Here is an 18,220-nt window from a genome sequence, read left to right on the forward strand (position 1 = left end):
TAAGTTAAGCTTGTTCTAATTGTGTGGAGATCTACTTTTCAGCTGCTGAAGTAGATAGCAATAGGCTTATGGTAGGAGAGAAATCTTCAGAAACACATTCTTTACTTGCTTTTATACTTGTATTCATTAATAGCCCTTCCTTAGAAAAAACTGTAGTTTAAGTCTATGTTCATCTTGAATTCAGTTAAAAACTACTGGGAGAGATTTTGATGGAAGCTTTTCTTTATATCTGTAGGAAGGTGCTACATACATGTAGGTGGCTGAGTAAACATTATTGAACTTTTTTTCACCTATTTTTCCCTTGGTTTTGATGTTTGTGCCCTTCTTTTGTCTTTTTTTTTTTTTAATGAGGGACATTTGTGTGTGGATTCCATATTTTAGTAAACTTTATTAATATGCCATCTGAAACAGACATTGTTACTTTTAGGTATGTAAGTTTACAAAAGTCATAAGGGAAATAGGTATTGGACATATTGTTTGAAGGAGAAGCAACAATTATCTTCTTCTCCATTGGTGTTTATAAATTATCTTCAGATTATTTAGAATTTTGATGGTCTTGCAGAAAGATACTAAATCTCCAGTGTTACTTAGAAATACATGCAATTCCAAGAAGTTGAAGAGATGAAGCCTATCATTTAAACAAGTGTACATCAAAAAGAAACTTTTTGAATAGTTCATATATACATATGGTATAAAATTCATAATGTACTAAAGGGCATTTACAAAAGTGAAAAGTAAGTTTCCTCCAACCCCTGGCCCACACTAGTTACCTGCCCCTGAGGTAACCATTGTTACTAGTTTTTTTTGTATTCCTTCCAGAAATCAAAATGTACCTTAAAATTGAACTCTCCTACACTGTTGATGGGAATGTAAGTTGGTGCAGCCACTTGGAGAACAGTATGGAGGTTCCTTAAAATAAAATTGCCATATGATCCAGCAATCTCACTCCTGGGCACATATCTGGAGAAAACTGTAATTCAAAGAGGTACATGCATCCCAGTGTTCGTTGCAGCACTGTTTACAATGCCTATTGATTGATGAATGAATAAAGAAGATGTAGTATACACACACACACACACACACACACACACACACACACAATGGAATATTACTCAGCCATAAAAAAAGAATGAAATAGTGCCATTTGCAGCAACATGGATGGACCTAGAGATTATCATACTAAATGAAGTAAGCCAGACAGAGAAAGACAAATATCGTATATCACTTATATGTGGAATCTTAAAAAAAAAACAAATGAACTTATTTACAAAACAGAAACAGACCCACAGACATAGAAAACAAACTTGTGGCTACCGAAAGGGAAAGGAGGAGGGAAGGATAAATTAGGAGGTTGGGATTAACATATGCACACTACTATACATAATATGTATAGTATATTCAATATTTTGTAATAACTTATAAGGGAAAAGAACCTGAAAAAGAATATATATCTGTATATATATAACTGAATTACTTTGTTGTACACCTGAAACTAACAGATCATTGTAAATCAACTATACTTCAATAAAAAAGTACCTTAAAATTAGTACTCTTACTGTTATAGTTAGTGTTGTCTTCTTAAATATAGCAAAATCTAGTGATAGTTTTCCAACGTCTGTTATAATTTTACTTTACAATTATGGTTGCAGTGTGAATTACATGTCAGTGCTGGAAATGTCTTGAATAAGATTATTGGCTCTGCACTCTTATCCTGTTGTTTTTAGAAACGCAGGGTTTTGTTTTGTTTTAAATTGTGCCCTTTTGAAGTAAAAGAGCTCACAACTAGTGAGGATGTAAATGAAAAAAAATTGAGGAACAACATGAGTAGTTTGAATCTTTATTCATTTCTCAATGATAGATTTTCAACTAAATGTTCTTTAATTTTTGCCCTGCGGTTGATTTTCGTATCTTGTGAATAATGTCATGTGTTCTGTTCCCATGTAGGCATTTAGCTTCAAAAATTTTTAATCTTGCTAGTTACAAAAGTAATTGAGCCAGGCCAGTGGTCTGTTGAAAATATAAAGGAAGCAAGTTACAGTAAAGGGCTTTTATTGTGTGAAACACAATGTAAAAGATTTGGTTAATTCTTGTGAATTTGGCATGTATAGTATTCCTTCCCTAATCTTTAGTGTTATGTTTCTGTTAACCCCTGTGGTTAAAGTTGTTTCTGTTCTAAAAATCTAATTTAAAAAAAACCCCATTTAGAGAACCAGAGCATGACTTAGGAGCGAGCCTGTGAAAGTCTTTGTAAATATTTTTTGCATCTTACCAAAATGAAACAGTAAAGACAGCTCTCCAAATAAAGAGCATGTAAGAGACATTCAAACATCTTAAAATGGTAATAATGGATTCTGGATTATTTCCTTTTTCCGTTTCTTACTTGCTAGAAACTTTTCAGTAAGATAGACTGGAAGTTTTTGTTTTTTTGAAACATATGTAAACTTTTGCTTTATTGAGGATAATACGCAATCCACGAGGCACTTTTGTGTGTGTGGCCTTCCATCTTAATAGCCAGTGCATTTCTAATCTTATGACTCAGAGGCTCTTAACCTTCCTGGTCCCCATTTTGTATTTCCTTTGGGGTCTTACTGCAGTCCCAGAGGTACATAGTAACTGGAAGCTAGAGACGGAAGAGGCTTTGAATAACCTTTTCTCACTTATTCAGTTTGCCCTCTCATTCCCCGACCCCCCCACCGCCCCACCCCCCAGGAGGGTTATTGTAATCCCCTCAATGATTATTAACACATTGGAATCCGAATCCTGCAACATAAGTCTAAGTTAGTCTTTGCCTCAGCTTCCTTTGTGTTTCCCAAGGCTTCATTTCATAAATCTATTTTTCTCCTCTTCTGCTTTATTTCCTTCTTCTCATTCTACCTTCAGATTCCTTTTTTTTTTTTAACCCAGAATCTGTGTCTACTTGAAACTGCAGTTTTCAGAAATTAATTTTTAATTGTAGAAAGGTATTTGGGAGTAAATCTGCATATAGTCAAATTTCATATAAGGAGATCTTACAGTTAGGAAGAGATTTCTACAATGTCAGAAAAATTAGTTTTTTTCATCTCAAGGTTCTTCTATGCCTTCTTTACCCTTCGCTTCCTTAGGAATATTTAGCTTTACAGCCACAATGGCTTACCAACCAGAAGTGACAGCAGTTAGGATAAAAGTTGTTCTGTCAGATGGACAATGTCGAAGGTATTATATTTCACTGGGTAGGCACCTCTGGGAGGATGGAGCACCTGCATTACCAGGCAGCACATCTCCATCAGTTCTTTTTTTAATTGAAGTATAGTTGATTTACAGTGTTTTGCCAATCTCTGCTCTACAGCAAAGTGACTCAGTTATACACATACATATATTCTTTTTTTATATTCTTTTCCATTATGGTTTATCACAGGATATTGCTATACATGTGGTATACATTAGGACCTTGTTTATTCATTCTAAATGTAATAGTTTGCATCTACCAACCACAAGCTCCCAGTCCATCCCTCATCAGTGCTTTTTGTTCATAGGGTGTTGTATGTCTCAGGCAGATGCTGTTACCTTGGAGTTGAGAGCAGGAGCTGGTAGGCAGCTGACTTAACTCTCAGTGACTTCCTTCAGTGATGATTTGAGAAAATGCTGTTAGATAATGGGACACCAGGCTGTTAGATCGAACTAGGTTGGAATTCTGAAGTTCTTCACCGGGGTGACTTTGGGGAATTTGCTTTGCTTGTTGTATTTAGGACTCTCTGTTAAATGGGAATTATAAGACATTTTAACAATATACTTGCTTGAATAGATGGAGCTCACAACCTCTATGTGTTACAACAGAACATTTACCAGCCAACTGTTTCTTACCAAACACTGATGTTGAAGAAAATTGATCTACAAAACAGTATACAAATTTGAAGGTTTTAATCTATACCTTTTGCTAGGGACTCTGGGGAAGTGAAAAATATACAGCATTGTCCCTTACCTTGAGGAGTGTGCAGTTTAGTAAAGAAGATAATACATGAAATGACTACAACAAGATAAAGTATAAGCAAGTTCTAGAAAGTGTGGAAAATGAGGGCTGTAGGCCATGCTGTCCAGTACATTAGCCATTAACCACATCTGGCTATTGAGCATTGAAAAGTAGCTAGTCCATGGGACTTCCCTGGTGGCGCAGTGGATAAGACTTTGTGCTCCCAATGCAGGGGGCTTGGGTTCCATCCCTGGTCAGGAAACTAGATCCCACATGCATGCTGCAACTAAGAGATCGCATGCCGCAACGCCCGCCTGCTGCAACTAAGACCTGGAGCAACCAAATAAATAAATATTTAAAAAAAAAAAATGAAAAAGTAGCTAGTCTGAATTGAGATGTGCTGTAAATATAAAATATACACAGGATTTCAGAGACTTAGTACAAGAAAATAACAAGATATCTCTTTTAAAAATATTGATTACATGTTGTAGTTATCATATTTTGGATACATTAGTAAAATTAATTTTACCTGTTTCATTTTTTTTTTTTTTTTTTTCTGTATGCAGGCCTCTCACTGTTGTGGCCTCTCCCGTTGCGGAGCACAGGCTCTGGACGCGCAGACTCAGCGGCCATGGTTTACGGGCCCAGCCGCTCCACGGCATGTGGGATCTTCCCGGACCAGGGCACGAACCTGTGTCCCCTGCATCGGCAGGCGGACTCTCAAACACTGCGCCACCAGGGAAGCCCTCCCTGTTTCTTTTTATGTTTTAAAAATGTGGCTATTAAAAATTTTTAATTCCATATGTAGTTTGCATATTTCTGTCAGATGGAGCTGCTGTAGAAGTTTAAAGGAAATAGAGAAAAAGATGCAGACAGTTTTAGGGGCTTCCCTGGTGGCACAGTGGTTAAGAATCTGCCTGCCAACGCAAGGGACATGGGTTCGAGCCCTGGTCCGGGAAGATCCCCCATGGAGCAACTAAGCCCGTGTGCCACAACTACTGAGCCCACGTGCCACAACTACTGAAGCCCGCGCGCCTAGAGCCTGTGCTCTGCAACAAGAGAAGCCACCACAATGAGAAGCCCGCACACCACAATGAAGAGTAGCCCCCACTTGAGCACCTAGAGAAAGCCCATGCACAGCAACGAAGATGCAACTCAGCCAAAAAATAAATAAATAAAATAAATCTGTAAAAAAAAAAAGATGCAGACAGTTGTAGACGAGAAACGTTTCATGGAGGCGATGGAATGTCAGCTGCTTCTGGAGGGAATGGGGCAAATCTTGTCCAGTATAGTCACAGAAAGATGACAGGTATGATGGTGGCATTGTGGATAAGAGCAGGAGCTAAAACTTGGAGTATTTGTGAGCAGTAAGGAAATACTCTGGGTGGAGTAGTGTTTGATTTGAGGCATGGTGGAAAATTAGGATTTAAAGGGAGATGGGGTTACATTTTAGATGGTTTCGTTCTTGTACAGAATACATGATTAATATGTATTTGTGGACTATGTTAGAATGAGTAGTTTAGAACTGATCCTGTAAAGAGAGGAAGTTATTAATACTTTTTGGGTAGATATATGACAAAGGTAGAGTTTTGAGATTATTCTAACAATGTGGGTGTGTTGACATGAGGGGAGGGGCTGGAGATGGGGAGACCAAATGGTGGACTTCTGTGAAAGTTGACGCGTGCTAGACTGGGATGGTGGCAGTGGGAATCAAAACCGATATGCTCCCTACCCTCATGGAGCTTGAAGTCTTGTGAGTGATATAGATCAGCAAACCGACAATTCAAATATGATATAAAGTACACAGCGCTGGGAAACACAGAGGAAGGGAACCTACCTAACCTGTGGTGAGAATTGGAGGAGTTAGGTCAGAGAATGCTTCTAGAGGAACAGTTGTCACTGACCTTAAGAAATGTGTGAAGCTCCTCTATAAGAACAACTGTGATGAAAGATTTGGAAAGTAAATCCCTTGGAGGCACAGCAAAAAGTGTCAGGAGAGAGAACACTGGTTAGGGAGTCAGGAGACTTGTCTCTGCTCTGTTATTTGTGTGACCCTGGAAGGTTTCTTCTCCTTGCTGGGCTTCATTTTCCTCATTTGCGAAATGTGGGATAGCAGACAAGATCTTCAAGGCTTAGCCTTCTAATTGAACTTTGTCAGCTCGATATGTTTACCACGGTCTTATCCTGGTGAGTGGTCTTTGTTAGGGCCTCAGAAGGGAGAATGGGAGCTGCTGCTGGGGGCAGGGAGCCCTTGTTTCCCCAGCCCCACATTCTCTGGTTAGCCAACAGGGAAGCTCACTCAGTGGAGAGAGGAATGGCATCTGAATTGGATCCAGAAATAGGACAAACTATAAATTAAAAAAGTACAAGAGTAGGCGAGTCCATAGTTTTGTTGTTAAGGGAATGGTGGTACCAAAGTTAGAATCGGGGTGGGAAACCTGTTTTGGGGAGAAAGGTAATGAACTCTCCTTTGGATTTTTTGGATGTGAGGCAAATTTAGCATAGAAATCTTTCATGTTAGTGATATAAACCAGAGCTCAGTTGATAGGTCAAGACCAGAAAGGGATCTGAGAGTCATTCAGGTGACTTAATGTTTTCAGAATTAAAGCACTTTTTTAAGAACTTGGGGCTCAAAATTGGGCTTTGGGAAATGTCCAGATTGGGAGAATGAAGGGTAAGGGAGGTGACCCCATAAAGGTAGACCAAGGTAGAATAAGTTCTTTGAGAAATTTAGAAAATAGTATATCATGGGACCAAAAAAAGTCTTGAGAGGATGATCCAGACTGCTCAGTGCCAGAGACTTGGGAGAGTGAATTGTTTAGAAGGTATCTATCCCAGGTTGGGTTCTTCAGGAAACAGATGCTGAGACAGAGTTGGGAGTGCAAAAGGGTTATTGGGAAGAAACGCTTATGGGAAAAAAGAGAGGAAACAGGATTGGGAAAAGGAGCTGTCAAATCATGATACAGACTTAACAAAACCAGGAGCTCTGGAGCAAAGATGGCCTGTTAGAGGATGTCCACCCTGGGGAGAAATGGTGTCACCAGCTTGCTCAGTCATTGGCTGAGGTGGACCCCGAAAGTACTAATAACTAGAGGCTCTCAGCTAACCACAGTCCTTGTAGCAGGGCAGCAGTTCCTTTTTTGAGTGGTGCAGCTCTGTGTCTACCACAGAATCTTTTTGAAAAAGCAATTTCATGACATTGATAGGGATAGAAAGAAACCATATTATAGTGACTAGAAGGGGACAGAGTGGTCAGAGGATGGGGCAGCAGAGAGGTAAGCCTCAGATTTGTGATCTTTATCATCACCTTGGGTGTACACTGTGGCTTCAGTGGAGAAGAGTGTACTAAATTGAACTATCTAATTTCTCTGTCTTCTGCTATAGACTTCTCTCTCATACACTGTTAATTCCTCTTGAGTCCTTTCCTCAAAAATCTTTAGTGGAATTTTTAGAAACTGGACTGCTTTACTAGATCTCAGGTCAGATGAGTAATGCCTTCTAGTTCTGGTAGTGCTAATAACTAATGGAGGTTTTTTTACTTCAAAAATGACCTGAATTAGAGATTCCAATTAAACAAAAATTCTTCCTGGAAAGAATATACTGGTAGTATAGTGAAATACATTAAAAGACCCACATCTAGGGCTTCCCTGGTAGCGCAGTGGTTGAGAGTCCGCCTGCCGATGCAGGGGACGCGGGTTCGTGCCCCGGTCTGGGAAGATCCCACATGCCGCAGAGTGGCTGGGCCCGTGAGCCATGGCCGCTGAGCCTGCGCGTCCGGAGCCTGTGCTCCGCAATGGGAGAGGCCACAACAGTGAGAGGCCCGCGTACCGCAAAAAAAAAAAAAAAAAAAAAAAAAAAAAAAAAGACCCACATCTAAATAAAGGTGATAGAGAAGCAAACTAAATGAAACTAAACAACAACAACAACAAAAAAACCAAAAAAAGAAAATTCTTAAATGGGACTCATTTAGTAAACATTTGTTGACATCAGGCACTCTCCCCTCGGCACTTTATTAGTTTTTTTTTTTTTTTTTTTTCCGGTATGCGGCCCTCTCACTGCTGTGGCCTCTCCCGTTGCGGAGCACAGGCTCCGGACGCGCAGGCTCAGCGGCCATGGCTCATGGGACCAGCCGCTCCGCGGCATGTGGGATCCTCCCGGACCAGGGCACGAACCCGTGTCCCCTGCATTAGCAGGCGGACTCTCAACCACTGCGCCACCAGGGAAGCCCTTTATTAGGTTTTGATATTGCAGGATAGATACAATAAAGATCTTCTCTTTAAGGAGCTTACAGAGTAGTGGGAGAAATAGAAACAGAAGCTTATTGGAGTTAAATCTTCTTACTCATGATTTATCTTGCTTTTAAAAAAATGTTTATTTATTTAGGCTGTTCTAGGTCTTTGTTGTAGAATGCAGGATCCTTTTTCTTTTTAATATTTATTTATTTATTTGGTTGCTCTGGGTCTTAGTTGAGGCAGGCAGGCTCCTTAGTTGTGGCATGCATGTGGGATCTAGTTCCCTGGCCAGGGATCGAACCCGGGTCCCCTGCATTGGGAGTGTGGGGTCTTACCCACTGGACCACCAGGAAGTCCCTGACTTATCTTCTTAAAGACATATGTTTATGCTGTGATCCAGTGGGAGGCTGGAATCTAAGGAGGCTGCCCAGATCAGGAGACTTTGTTGCCCATAGTGTGGCTTCTTCCAGAGGCATGGCAAAGCATAGTTCTTTGTGAATGACTCAAGTGAGTTAATTTCATCAACTTTATAGTCCTACGATGATCTCTTCATATTTTTTAATTTTATTGGTACTCTCTAGCTGAAACCCCAGATAGAGAGCACTAATAAAATTAATTTTAAAAATTAATTTAAAAATTTTACATAAATATAAAAGCTTCACTTTTTCTGATTATAAAGGTAGAACATAGTATATTCAAACAATACTTTAAGGCAGAGGTCCCCAACCTTTTTGACACCAGGGACCGGTTTCATGGAAGACAATTTTTCCACGGAATGGGGGCGTTGAGGGGGTATGGTTCAGGCAGTAATGTGAGCGATGGGAAGCTATGGGGAGCAACAGATGAAGCTTTGCTAGCTCCCCTGCTGCTTACCTCCTGCTGTGCAGCCTGGTTTCTAACAGGCTGCGGACTGGTACTGGTCCATGGCCTGGGGGTTAGGGACCCCTGCTTTAAAGTATAGAGACAGGAACTTCCCTGGTGGTCCAGTGGTAAAGAATCTGCCTTACAATGCAGGGGACGTGGGTTTGATCCCTGGTCAGGGAACTATGATCCCACATGCCACGGGGCAACTAAGCCTGTGTGCTACAACTGCTGAGCTCATGTGCCTCAACTAGAGAACCTGCTTGCCGCAAACTACAGAGCCCAGGTGCCTTGGAGCCTGCGCGTCACAACTAGAGAAGAGAAAACCCATCGCCACAGCTAGAGAGAAGCCTGGGCACCACAACAAAAGATCCCGCATGCCTCAATGAAGATCCCATGTGCCACAGCTAAGACCCGATGAAGCCAAAAATAAATAAAATAAATAAATATTAAACAAATCTTTAAAAAAAAATAAAGTATAGAGACAAAGGTAAAAGCACCTGAAATTCTACCACCAAAGGCAGATGCAGTTAACTTTGCAATGATTTTCTAACATCTTTCGCTCACCATCCTTCCTCCCTCTCTCTCCCTCTATCTCCCTTGCTTCCTACATGTATACACATGCATGCACATGTGTGCATGTGTGCTTCCTACATGTATACACATGCATGCACATGTGTGCATATATATATACATATATATCCTTTTATATAAATAGGATCCTATTTCATATGCTTTTGTAGCCTATTTTCTTAAACAGTGTGTTAGGGTTATGTTTCCATGTCAGTGCACATAGATACAGACACCATCATCCTTTATGACTATGAGCTATTTCATTGTGTTGATGAGTTATGCTTTGTTTAACTACTTTACTATTCAGAGATATTTGAGGTGTTTTGATGTTTTCAGCCAGGGATGCTGCTAAACTTCCTACAATGCATAGGACACCTCCCCCTGCTCCCCAGCAAAGAATTATCTGGCCTAAAATGTCAGCAGTGACAGAGAAAACCTGCTCTATACCTTCTCCAGTGTTGGGTGTTGGCAATTTTTACTCCCCTGTGTCTGCTCAAACACCAGGTGTTGTTTTTCAGGCAAAAAGTAGTAGCTCTTTTAGTTTGCATTATGTTGATCACTAGCGAAGTTAAGCGTCTTTTCCTATACTTATTAGTCATTAGCTTCTTTGGTGAATTTTCTATTCATGTCTGTGGTCCATTTTTGAAATTAGGTGTTCACCTTTTACTTAATAATTTCTAGGAGTAATTTGAATATTGGAGCTATTAGCCTTTTTTGTTTGTTTATGGTGTCTCTTTTTAAAGGGAAATTTAAGAATTTTTATGTGGTCAAATTTACCAATATTTTCTTTCTGATTTCTGAAGAGGGCTAAGTTAGTGAATTATCCAAAATAACTTATTAAAGGTAGTCTATGTAGAATGTAATCCAGTGGCATATACTGTAGTTCAATGGTATACGTTCTGTGGACACATCACAACAGACGGTTTTGAGTTAGATATCCTTCCTTAATGTGTGTCCATAAGTGTTATGCTGCCACTGAGTCCTCCCTTAACCCTCTGCTAGTCACCGTAAAGGATATGGAAGAACAACATTAGGCAGGGTTTCCTCCCTTACTGAGCTGCAGTTAGGTATTTGAGATATTACTGGTATGTGAAACAGAATTCACGTTAAGTGCTGAATAGGAGTTCAGTGGACAGAGGGGGCGGTGAAGGTTTCCTAGAGTTTATGAAGAATAACGCAGTCTTGAAGGATGTGACTAGGCAAAAGAGAATGTTTCCAGTACAGGGCATGATTGTGGGACAGGCAGTTAGGAGACCTGGGTTCTTGTTTCTGATTTGTTTCTAATCAGTTTGTGACTTAGGCAAGTCTCAGACCTCAGTCTTTTTTTTTTTTTTTTGAGGTATGTGGGCCTCTCACTGTTGTGGCCTCTCCCGTTGCGGAGCACAGGCTCCGGACGCGCAGGCTCAATGGCTATGGCTCACGGGCCCAGCCTCTCCGCGGCACGTGGGATCTTCCCTAACCGGGGCACGAACCCGTGTCCCCTGCATCGGCAGGTGCACTCTCAACCACTGCGCCACCAGGGAAGCCCAGCCCTCAGTCTTTTTATCAATGAAATAAGGAGATAGCAGTAGGCTATTTCCTAAGAGCATTTTCATTGTTAAAGTATTATGGTTTTACTGTGAAAAGAGAATTTTTAGAATGAATTTGTTCAGCATTTATTGAAAGCCTTCTTCATTCTGAGTAGCACGTTAAGTGCTGTGGGGATGCAAGGGGAGGTAAGACATGGGCCTTTCAGAAATTTAGTCTTATGGGAGAGAGAAAATCATGTGTGGTAGTGTAAGATAAGAAATACAGAGTGCTTGGGAAATGCAGAGTGAGGAAGGCCATCTTGATTTTGGGAGGTGGAGGCTTCAGAAAGGGATGGCAGTTATGTTAGGTAGAAATGGAGGTGTAGGGGTGATTAGAGCAGAGGCCTGGATGGGGCAGGGGAGTGATACAGGGTTTGTTTGGGATGCTATGAGTAAGCTTGTTTGACTAGATTTGTACAGTTGGTGCAGAGGGGTGGGAAAAAATAAGGCTACAAATGTAAAGAGGGGCTGGCTTGCCAAGTGACTTAAATACGGAGCTCAGATACCTCTTTGGTTTTTACTTCTGTAGGCTTTTGATGACTTTCAGACAAGGTGATAATGTGAGGTCAGCAGCCCTTGAAGATTAATTTGGTAAAAGTGTCTAGGATGGTGATTGATGGCATTCAGGGACTGAGTCAGAGATGACTGAGATTTCTGAGGCTGAGTGTGATAAAGATAATTTAAGAGAAAGCAAGCAGGCCTTAAGCAGTGACAAGCAGGATGAAAAGATATTGTCGGGAAAGGGAAAATGAGTCCTTGTGGTAAGGGGCGGGACTTCTATTAAGACAATGCTCTTAAGGCAGGGCATAGCTCTGGTAGGAAGTTGGTCATTCTGTTAGGAAGAGTTTTCTGGTAATTCGCCCTGAGCTTGAAATTTTATAAATCAGACAGGAATTTTCACATTTAAAAAAAAAGGTTGCCCATTATGAATTATAGTTCTGTAATTGTGTCGGTTAAGATAAGCTTGTCGGAATAGAGATCCCTACCCCCCTTTTTTTCCGTGTTGAATTTTGCCCATTACGCACATCCTGTAAAGGGAAACAGTCTGTGACTAGGGGGCTCATTTCAGAGAACCTTTGTAATCTCTCCATCTTTGGGAGGGAGGAGGGTAAGCATTAGGCACTCATGTGTTAAAATACTGTTTAGTCATTCATCATCCCTGATGTCTTTTCAGGATAGTTGGAGCAAAATGCTTAAAAAGGGTAAATGGCAAACCACTGCAAAGGAACAGACCACACGAGCAGTTAATTAGTCATCTCTCGTCAGCGGAGGCCTTGCAGAGGCATTAGCAGACAGCTAGGAAGGAACTGGAGAGATGAGGGTCTGGCATGGATGTGGATCTTTTATTGTAGTAACAATAGTTTATTCTTCAAATCGGGGCCTGAGAGCAAAGTTGCTTAGCAATTATGTGGGCGTTGAAAGAATGGCCTTTGGAGGAGCAGGCATTTGAAGCAGGATAAATTCAACTTTCTCAAGAAACTTGCAAACACTGATTAGAGTGATTGAGGGGCAGTGCTTTTACAAATCAAGAACTTGTAGTGCTATTTCCTCTTGATTGCTTTTGTCCTCATCTGTTTTCCAGCTTCTGCATGGGGAGAGGAGGCTAGTACCTCTTGGAACAGTTTCCCCCAAAGGCGGGTGCTGAGAGATGAGGGCTTCCAGAGAGAGAGTGGTCCCAGATTTCTAGACGGATGTGTTCTTCACCACTGGATTTAAGTTGGCTCCACTGAATAGCTCCAGCCATGTTGCTGGGTGCTGGAGAACTGACCGGGTGGGCACCAGTCCATCACTGCACCTTAGCAATAACATGCATGCATGGCCACAGCATTCATGTCACTTTTGTATAGGCAGGGCTCTCTTTTTTTCCAGGAGGAGAGGGAATGTGGCCGGGCAGGGAAAGGGCACCAAAGTATAAGGTTTGGGTTCTAGACCTAGTTTCACGGCACATAAAACTCTGTCATCTGGGGGACATCTCCTTATCTCTCACTCAGCCTCTTCATCTGTAAAGTAGCAATACCATCTACTTTCCAGGGGTGAGACTAAAACCAACTAATGGATGATGTGAGTCTACTCTAAAAAGCATAAACTGCTGTTTAAGCTTCTGGAGATTTTACTTCTTATTATTAGTTTATATTCTGGCCTTCAAGAATTTTTTTTTTAAAATACATTTTACTTTTTACTTTAAAAAAAACTTGAGATACTGTCTAGGCTTTAAAAAAATTACTGATAAAATTTTTTTAAAGTTTAAAAGATGGCACATTTTTTTTTTCTTTTAGTTACAAAACTTTTCCAGTTATCTATTATTCAGTTTGTTATTTTGTTTGAAGAAGACTTCCCAGTTCTAGGCCTTACTAACAATGAAAAAAGCCAAATTTCTGATCTAAATTATAGTTCTTTCTGTTGAGTTCATGAAGTGAGTTTGGGTTGATAGTTAAGGATTGAGCTTTTAAAAACATTATTTTTAGAGACAAGTCACTAACTCTTCCTTTTGCAGTGAGGATACTGAGACTAAGCGAGTAAGTAGCAAAATATTCTAATATTTAAAAAGGGTAAATGGCAAACCACTGTACAGGAACAGACCACATGAATAGGGCTGCTACTCAGGTCTCCTCCTCCAGGGTCCTTTAATATAATCTGCCTCCCTCACAGTTTGCTTAACTAAATGAAGGTGGTTGAGAAAGTTATCACTGGATTTAGTTATCCCTGTATTTAATTGTCCAAGGCTGAAGTCTAGAGTTTAAATCTAAATCTTCAATGGGATCACTGGCTGAACTAAAGCAGCTCTGCAAAGATGTTGTTGACTTTAGAAAACTGGAAACATAATGTTCCTTGTTCCTGGAGAGTGTTGGACCAGCAATTACAAAACCTGACTTCTAGTCTCAGTTCTCCTAAGTAACCTAGTCAAGAAAAACAAATTTAATCTCTTTGAGCCAGTACTCACCATCTATAAGATGAGAAGGATGACAATATGGTATCTAAGGCCCCTGCCAGGGCTTTAGTTGGAGGATCTGTGAAACCCAAAGGCAAAGAAAGGGATGGGTGTGAGAGAGATTGGTGTCTGCTTTTTGTACCCTGAGGATTTTGCATTAATCAGTTACTTTTCTCATGTTATTTCTCTATTGGAAAGCTTTCCAATTGCCCTTTTCCTATCCAAAAGCTCTTTTTATTTTAAGGCCTAGGTTACATTTCACTTAGTCTGTGAAGTGTTTGTAGCACACACTATTCTTTCTGAGCTCATTTATTGCCCTTACATCTTATTCATCCATTAGTCATGGTACATTGCTGTGGAATATGTCTTCCTTTTATACCTAATCTCTAGGGAGTAAGTTAATGTAGAAGAAAAAGTGTAGAGTTCAAAGATAAGTAGATTTAGCTGTATGGGCTTAAGCTGGCCGTTAAGAAAAGTGTGCGCGTGCGCGTGTGTATGTGTGTATGTGCGTGTGTGTGTATATATGTGTGTGTATATATGTCTGTGTGTGTATGTGTATTGTGTGTGTGTACGTGTATGTGTGTATATATACGTGTGTGTGTGTGTGTGTGTGTTTAATTTTTAAAATAGTTTTTATGTTTTTTGAATAGGGAAAATTTTTTCCTAAACTTAATGAAAAGGGAGATACAGTAAGAAATCGTCTTTTGCTCCTGGTCTGCAGTCATACTAGTTTTCTCCCCATGGTTACTCGTTTCTTATATATCCTTCTAGAGTATCTTATTTTTTCTTCCTTTTCCTTTTCCACAAAAGATAACACACTATATGTAGCCTTAGGTACATTGCTTTTTTCACTTAAGTTATCTTGTAGATCTTTACGTATCACTACTCAGTGAGTTCCTCACTGTTCTTAACCTTCTATGAACGTACCATAGGTTAACCTGTGGTTGGGAATTTTAACTTGAGTGAAGTCCCAAATAATTTAAAAATTTGAATGACCGTTGAGCCTTATATGAGGAGTATGCTCTTTATTTCTCTATATTTCCGTGGTATGTTGCAGTTTTTAAGCTCCTTACATTCCTGAAGTTGATCCTCACAGCACCTTTTTGGAGGTAGATAATTACTCTGTAGGTTTTACTAGGTAAATAGAGAAAGGAAATGTCTATTTAGGATTTTGCTGACTGTGGTGCAAGATTCAGTAGAAGCTCCACCGTGCCCTTTTCATGTGCTCTACTACTGGCAAATAGAAGTTTTACTTGAGAAAAACAGCCTGCTTTGTAGGGGCTGATAGAAGTCTTCATTACTTCATTTATAACCATTTGTGAGTTTACTTCCTTTACTTTACTTACTTCCTTAAAACCAGTAGAGCATGTAGAAAAGGATCTCCACATAAATGAAGCTTTGAGAAACAAAACAAATGTAGAAAGAAGATATGCAAATGTTTTTTAATAGGTTAATTTTTTTAATCTTAAAAAATTCTAACGAAATATGTGTGTGCAGAAAAAAGTAACTTGCTTTATGGAATTGAAAGTATTCATTGAGATGAATTTGGCTCCTTAAGCGATTAAATGGGTAGGGCTGAGACAAATAGGGAAGATTTTAACCTGGGATTTAACATCTAATAAGATTCTGTGTTAGAGGCAGCATGGCCTTAGCTCTGTAATTTGACCTGTTTAGAATGCACAAATGGAATGGAAGGGATTTAAGTTTTATATTTAGATTTTCATTTAATAAGAAAAAAGAGTAGTACTGAAAGAGCCCAGACTGCTAACTCAGCTACCTGAATGTTAAAGTGTGCACTTCGATTATTGCAAGACCAGGATGCAGATTTTTTTTTTTTTTTTTTTTTTTTTGCGGTACGCGGGCCTCTCACTGTTGTGGCCTCTCCCGTTGTGGAGCACAGGCTCCGGATGCGCAGGCTCAGCGGCATGGCTCACGGGCCTAGCCGCTCCGCGGCATGTGGTATCCGCCCGGACTGGGTCATGAACCCGTGTCCCCTGCATCGGCGGGCGGACTCTCAACCACTGCGCCACCAGTGAAGCCCCAGGATGCAGATTTTTGACAGAATATTTTCACCCATTTTGGTGACTCCTGAGATTTTTTTGCTATTGATTTTTCATGTATTTCTAAATCGGGCCCTTGATTTCTTTCTCTTTTTATATTTATACTCTTTTATACTCATCCTGAAAACTTAGCCTAGCATCACAGAATTTTAGAGATGTTTGGATGCTTAGAGATTACTAATTAATATCTGGTATATTTGTATATTAACTTGGCCCTTTATATTGAACAAAGGAGAGAACTGAAGCCCAGAGAGGTTGTGGCTGGGCCCAGGTCAGCCACCTTGTCCAGAACCCCCAGCTGCAGCTGCTCAGAGCCAGGTTCTTTCTCTTACAGCTCTACTTGACGGACTGCTCTACTTAGGAGAAGTTTAATTTTAAACACATTCTCTTGCTCTTTCCCCCCTTTTTCTTTCTAATGTGGGCCAATTAATAAAAGACTACAAGGAGTCTGGTAGTCACAGATCTTGCATGGAGCCTGGCTCATTGTAGGACATGTAAGAGAGACTTGTTTGAAGTGGACCAGAACTGGGGAGGCAATGAGACACTATGGGTAACAGGTGGGGAGCTGGCAGCCGGCAATTTATTCTTCATCTTTCTCTCCCCAGGACAGCGAGCAGCCAGTTGTGTTCGGACAGTGAAGGTGCCGTGTGCTGGTTAGTGGATGCCTCTAAACTACCCTTTTTCTCCCTTAGGTCCTTTCCCATAACCTGTGCACAGTGCTGAAGGTTCCACATGACCCTGTTGCCCTTGAAGAGCACTTCCGGGATGATGATGAGGGGCCTGTCTCCAATCAGGGCTACATGCCGTATTTAAACAAGTTCATTTTGGAAAAGGTACGACTCTAATCTCTTCCTTCTTACAGCATTGTTCAGATTGCACATTTCAAGTGGGCCCTATAGCCCCTTGTTGGTGAGTTCACTAAGGAGTTTTGGTGTGAAGCATCACGAGATAAATCAGAAAGGAAAGAAAGAATGAGACTGACAGTACTCCTATTTCTCTCTCTTCTCCAGTGTCTTCTAAAACTTCGATATTTTTATGACTTGGCTCTTTTTGGAAATTAAGTATTCTGTATTAATCTGTACCTGTCTTCTCTTAGGGAGCTTTTTTTCTTTTAAATTCTGGTTCCACATGTACTGGCAATGATTGTTAAAGCATGGATATGATGGGGTAAAATGTGATGTCAATTATCTTTATAGATATCATACAGCAAAACTTTCATCCTAGACTTTTTCGGGTACCACTTGGATGTTTCCTCTGGGATATGTTATGAGTAAAGATGCTGTAAAAAATGATTATGCGGGCTCCCCTGGTGGCGCAGTGGTTGAGAGTCCGCCTGCCGGTGCAGGGGACACAGGTTCGTGCCCCGGTTCGGGAAGATCCCACATGCCGCGGAGCGGCTGGGCCCGTGAGCCATGGCCGCTGAGCCTGCGCGTCCAGAGCCTGTGCTCTGCAAGGGGAGAGGCCACAACAGTGAGAGGCCCGCATACTGCAAAAAAAAAAAAAAGATTATGTGTTTGGAAGCCATATTGGTATTTTCTGCTGGGTTTGGTTTCTCCCTTGGTTTGGATAATTAAAAATTGACACATTAAAGTTTTGACTTTAATGTTCTTTTATTTTTTTTAAGGAAAATAATCTAAATTGATGGCACATTTAATTAAAAACATTGGTGATTAAAAAATTACAAAAAGTAGCTTTGTTATTAAATAGTCAATTAATACAAATATATGAAATAAAAAGTAAAACCTCTTTACCCTTTTTAGTCTGACTCTATGGGAGTAACCACTTTTAACTGTTTGATGAATATCTTTGCTGACCTTTTTATAGACATGCAAATACACACTTATGCAATACATAGTGTTTTGTTTCTATACCAATAGGATTATGCTACATATAGTTCAACTTAGTTTTTTAACTGAACAATATATTAGTGTCATCTTTCCATATCATGTACATTTAGTTTAGGTATGAAAGTAATCATATATGCACATGAAGGGTTGGGAATTACTGCTTTTGCTTATTTATAACACCAAGCTTGAAATTTTTGGATATAT

General features: G+C 40.2%; 1 protein-coding gene across 1 annotated transcript in view; it reads left to right on the forward strand.

Annotated features, from left to right (window-relative positions):
• The window catches only part of SWAP70 (switching B cell complex subunit SWAP70), a 78,077-nt gene that overhangs the window by 8,325 nt on the left and 51,532 nt on the right, over positions 1-18,220 (forward strand). Inside the window, exon 2 of the mRNA XM_060018481.1 lies at positions 16,862-17,002. Coding sequence (XP_059874464.1) covers positions 16,862-17,002 — 141 coding nt within the window. The remainder of the gene's footprint in view (positions 1-16,861; positions 17,003-18,220) is intronic.

Source organism: Delphinus delphis, chromosome 8 (genome assembly GCF_949987515.2).
Source record: "Delphinus delphis chromosome 8, mDelDel1.2, whole genome shotgun sequence".
NCBI lineage: Eukaryota > Metazoa > Chordata > Mammalia > Artiodactyla > Delphinidae > Delphinus > Delphinus delphis.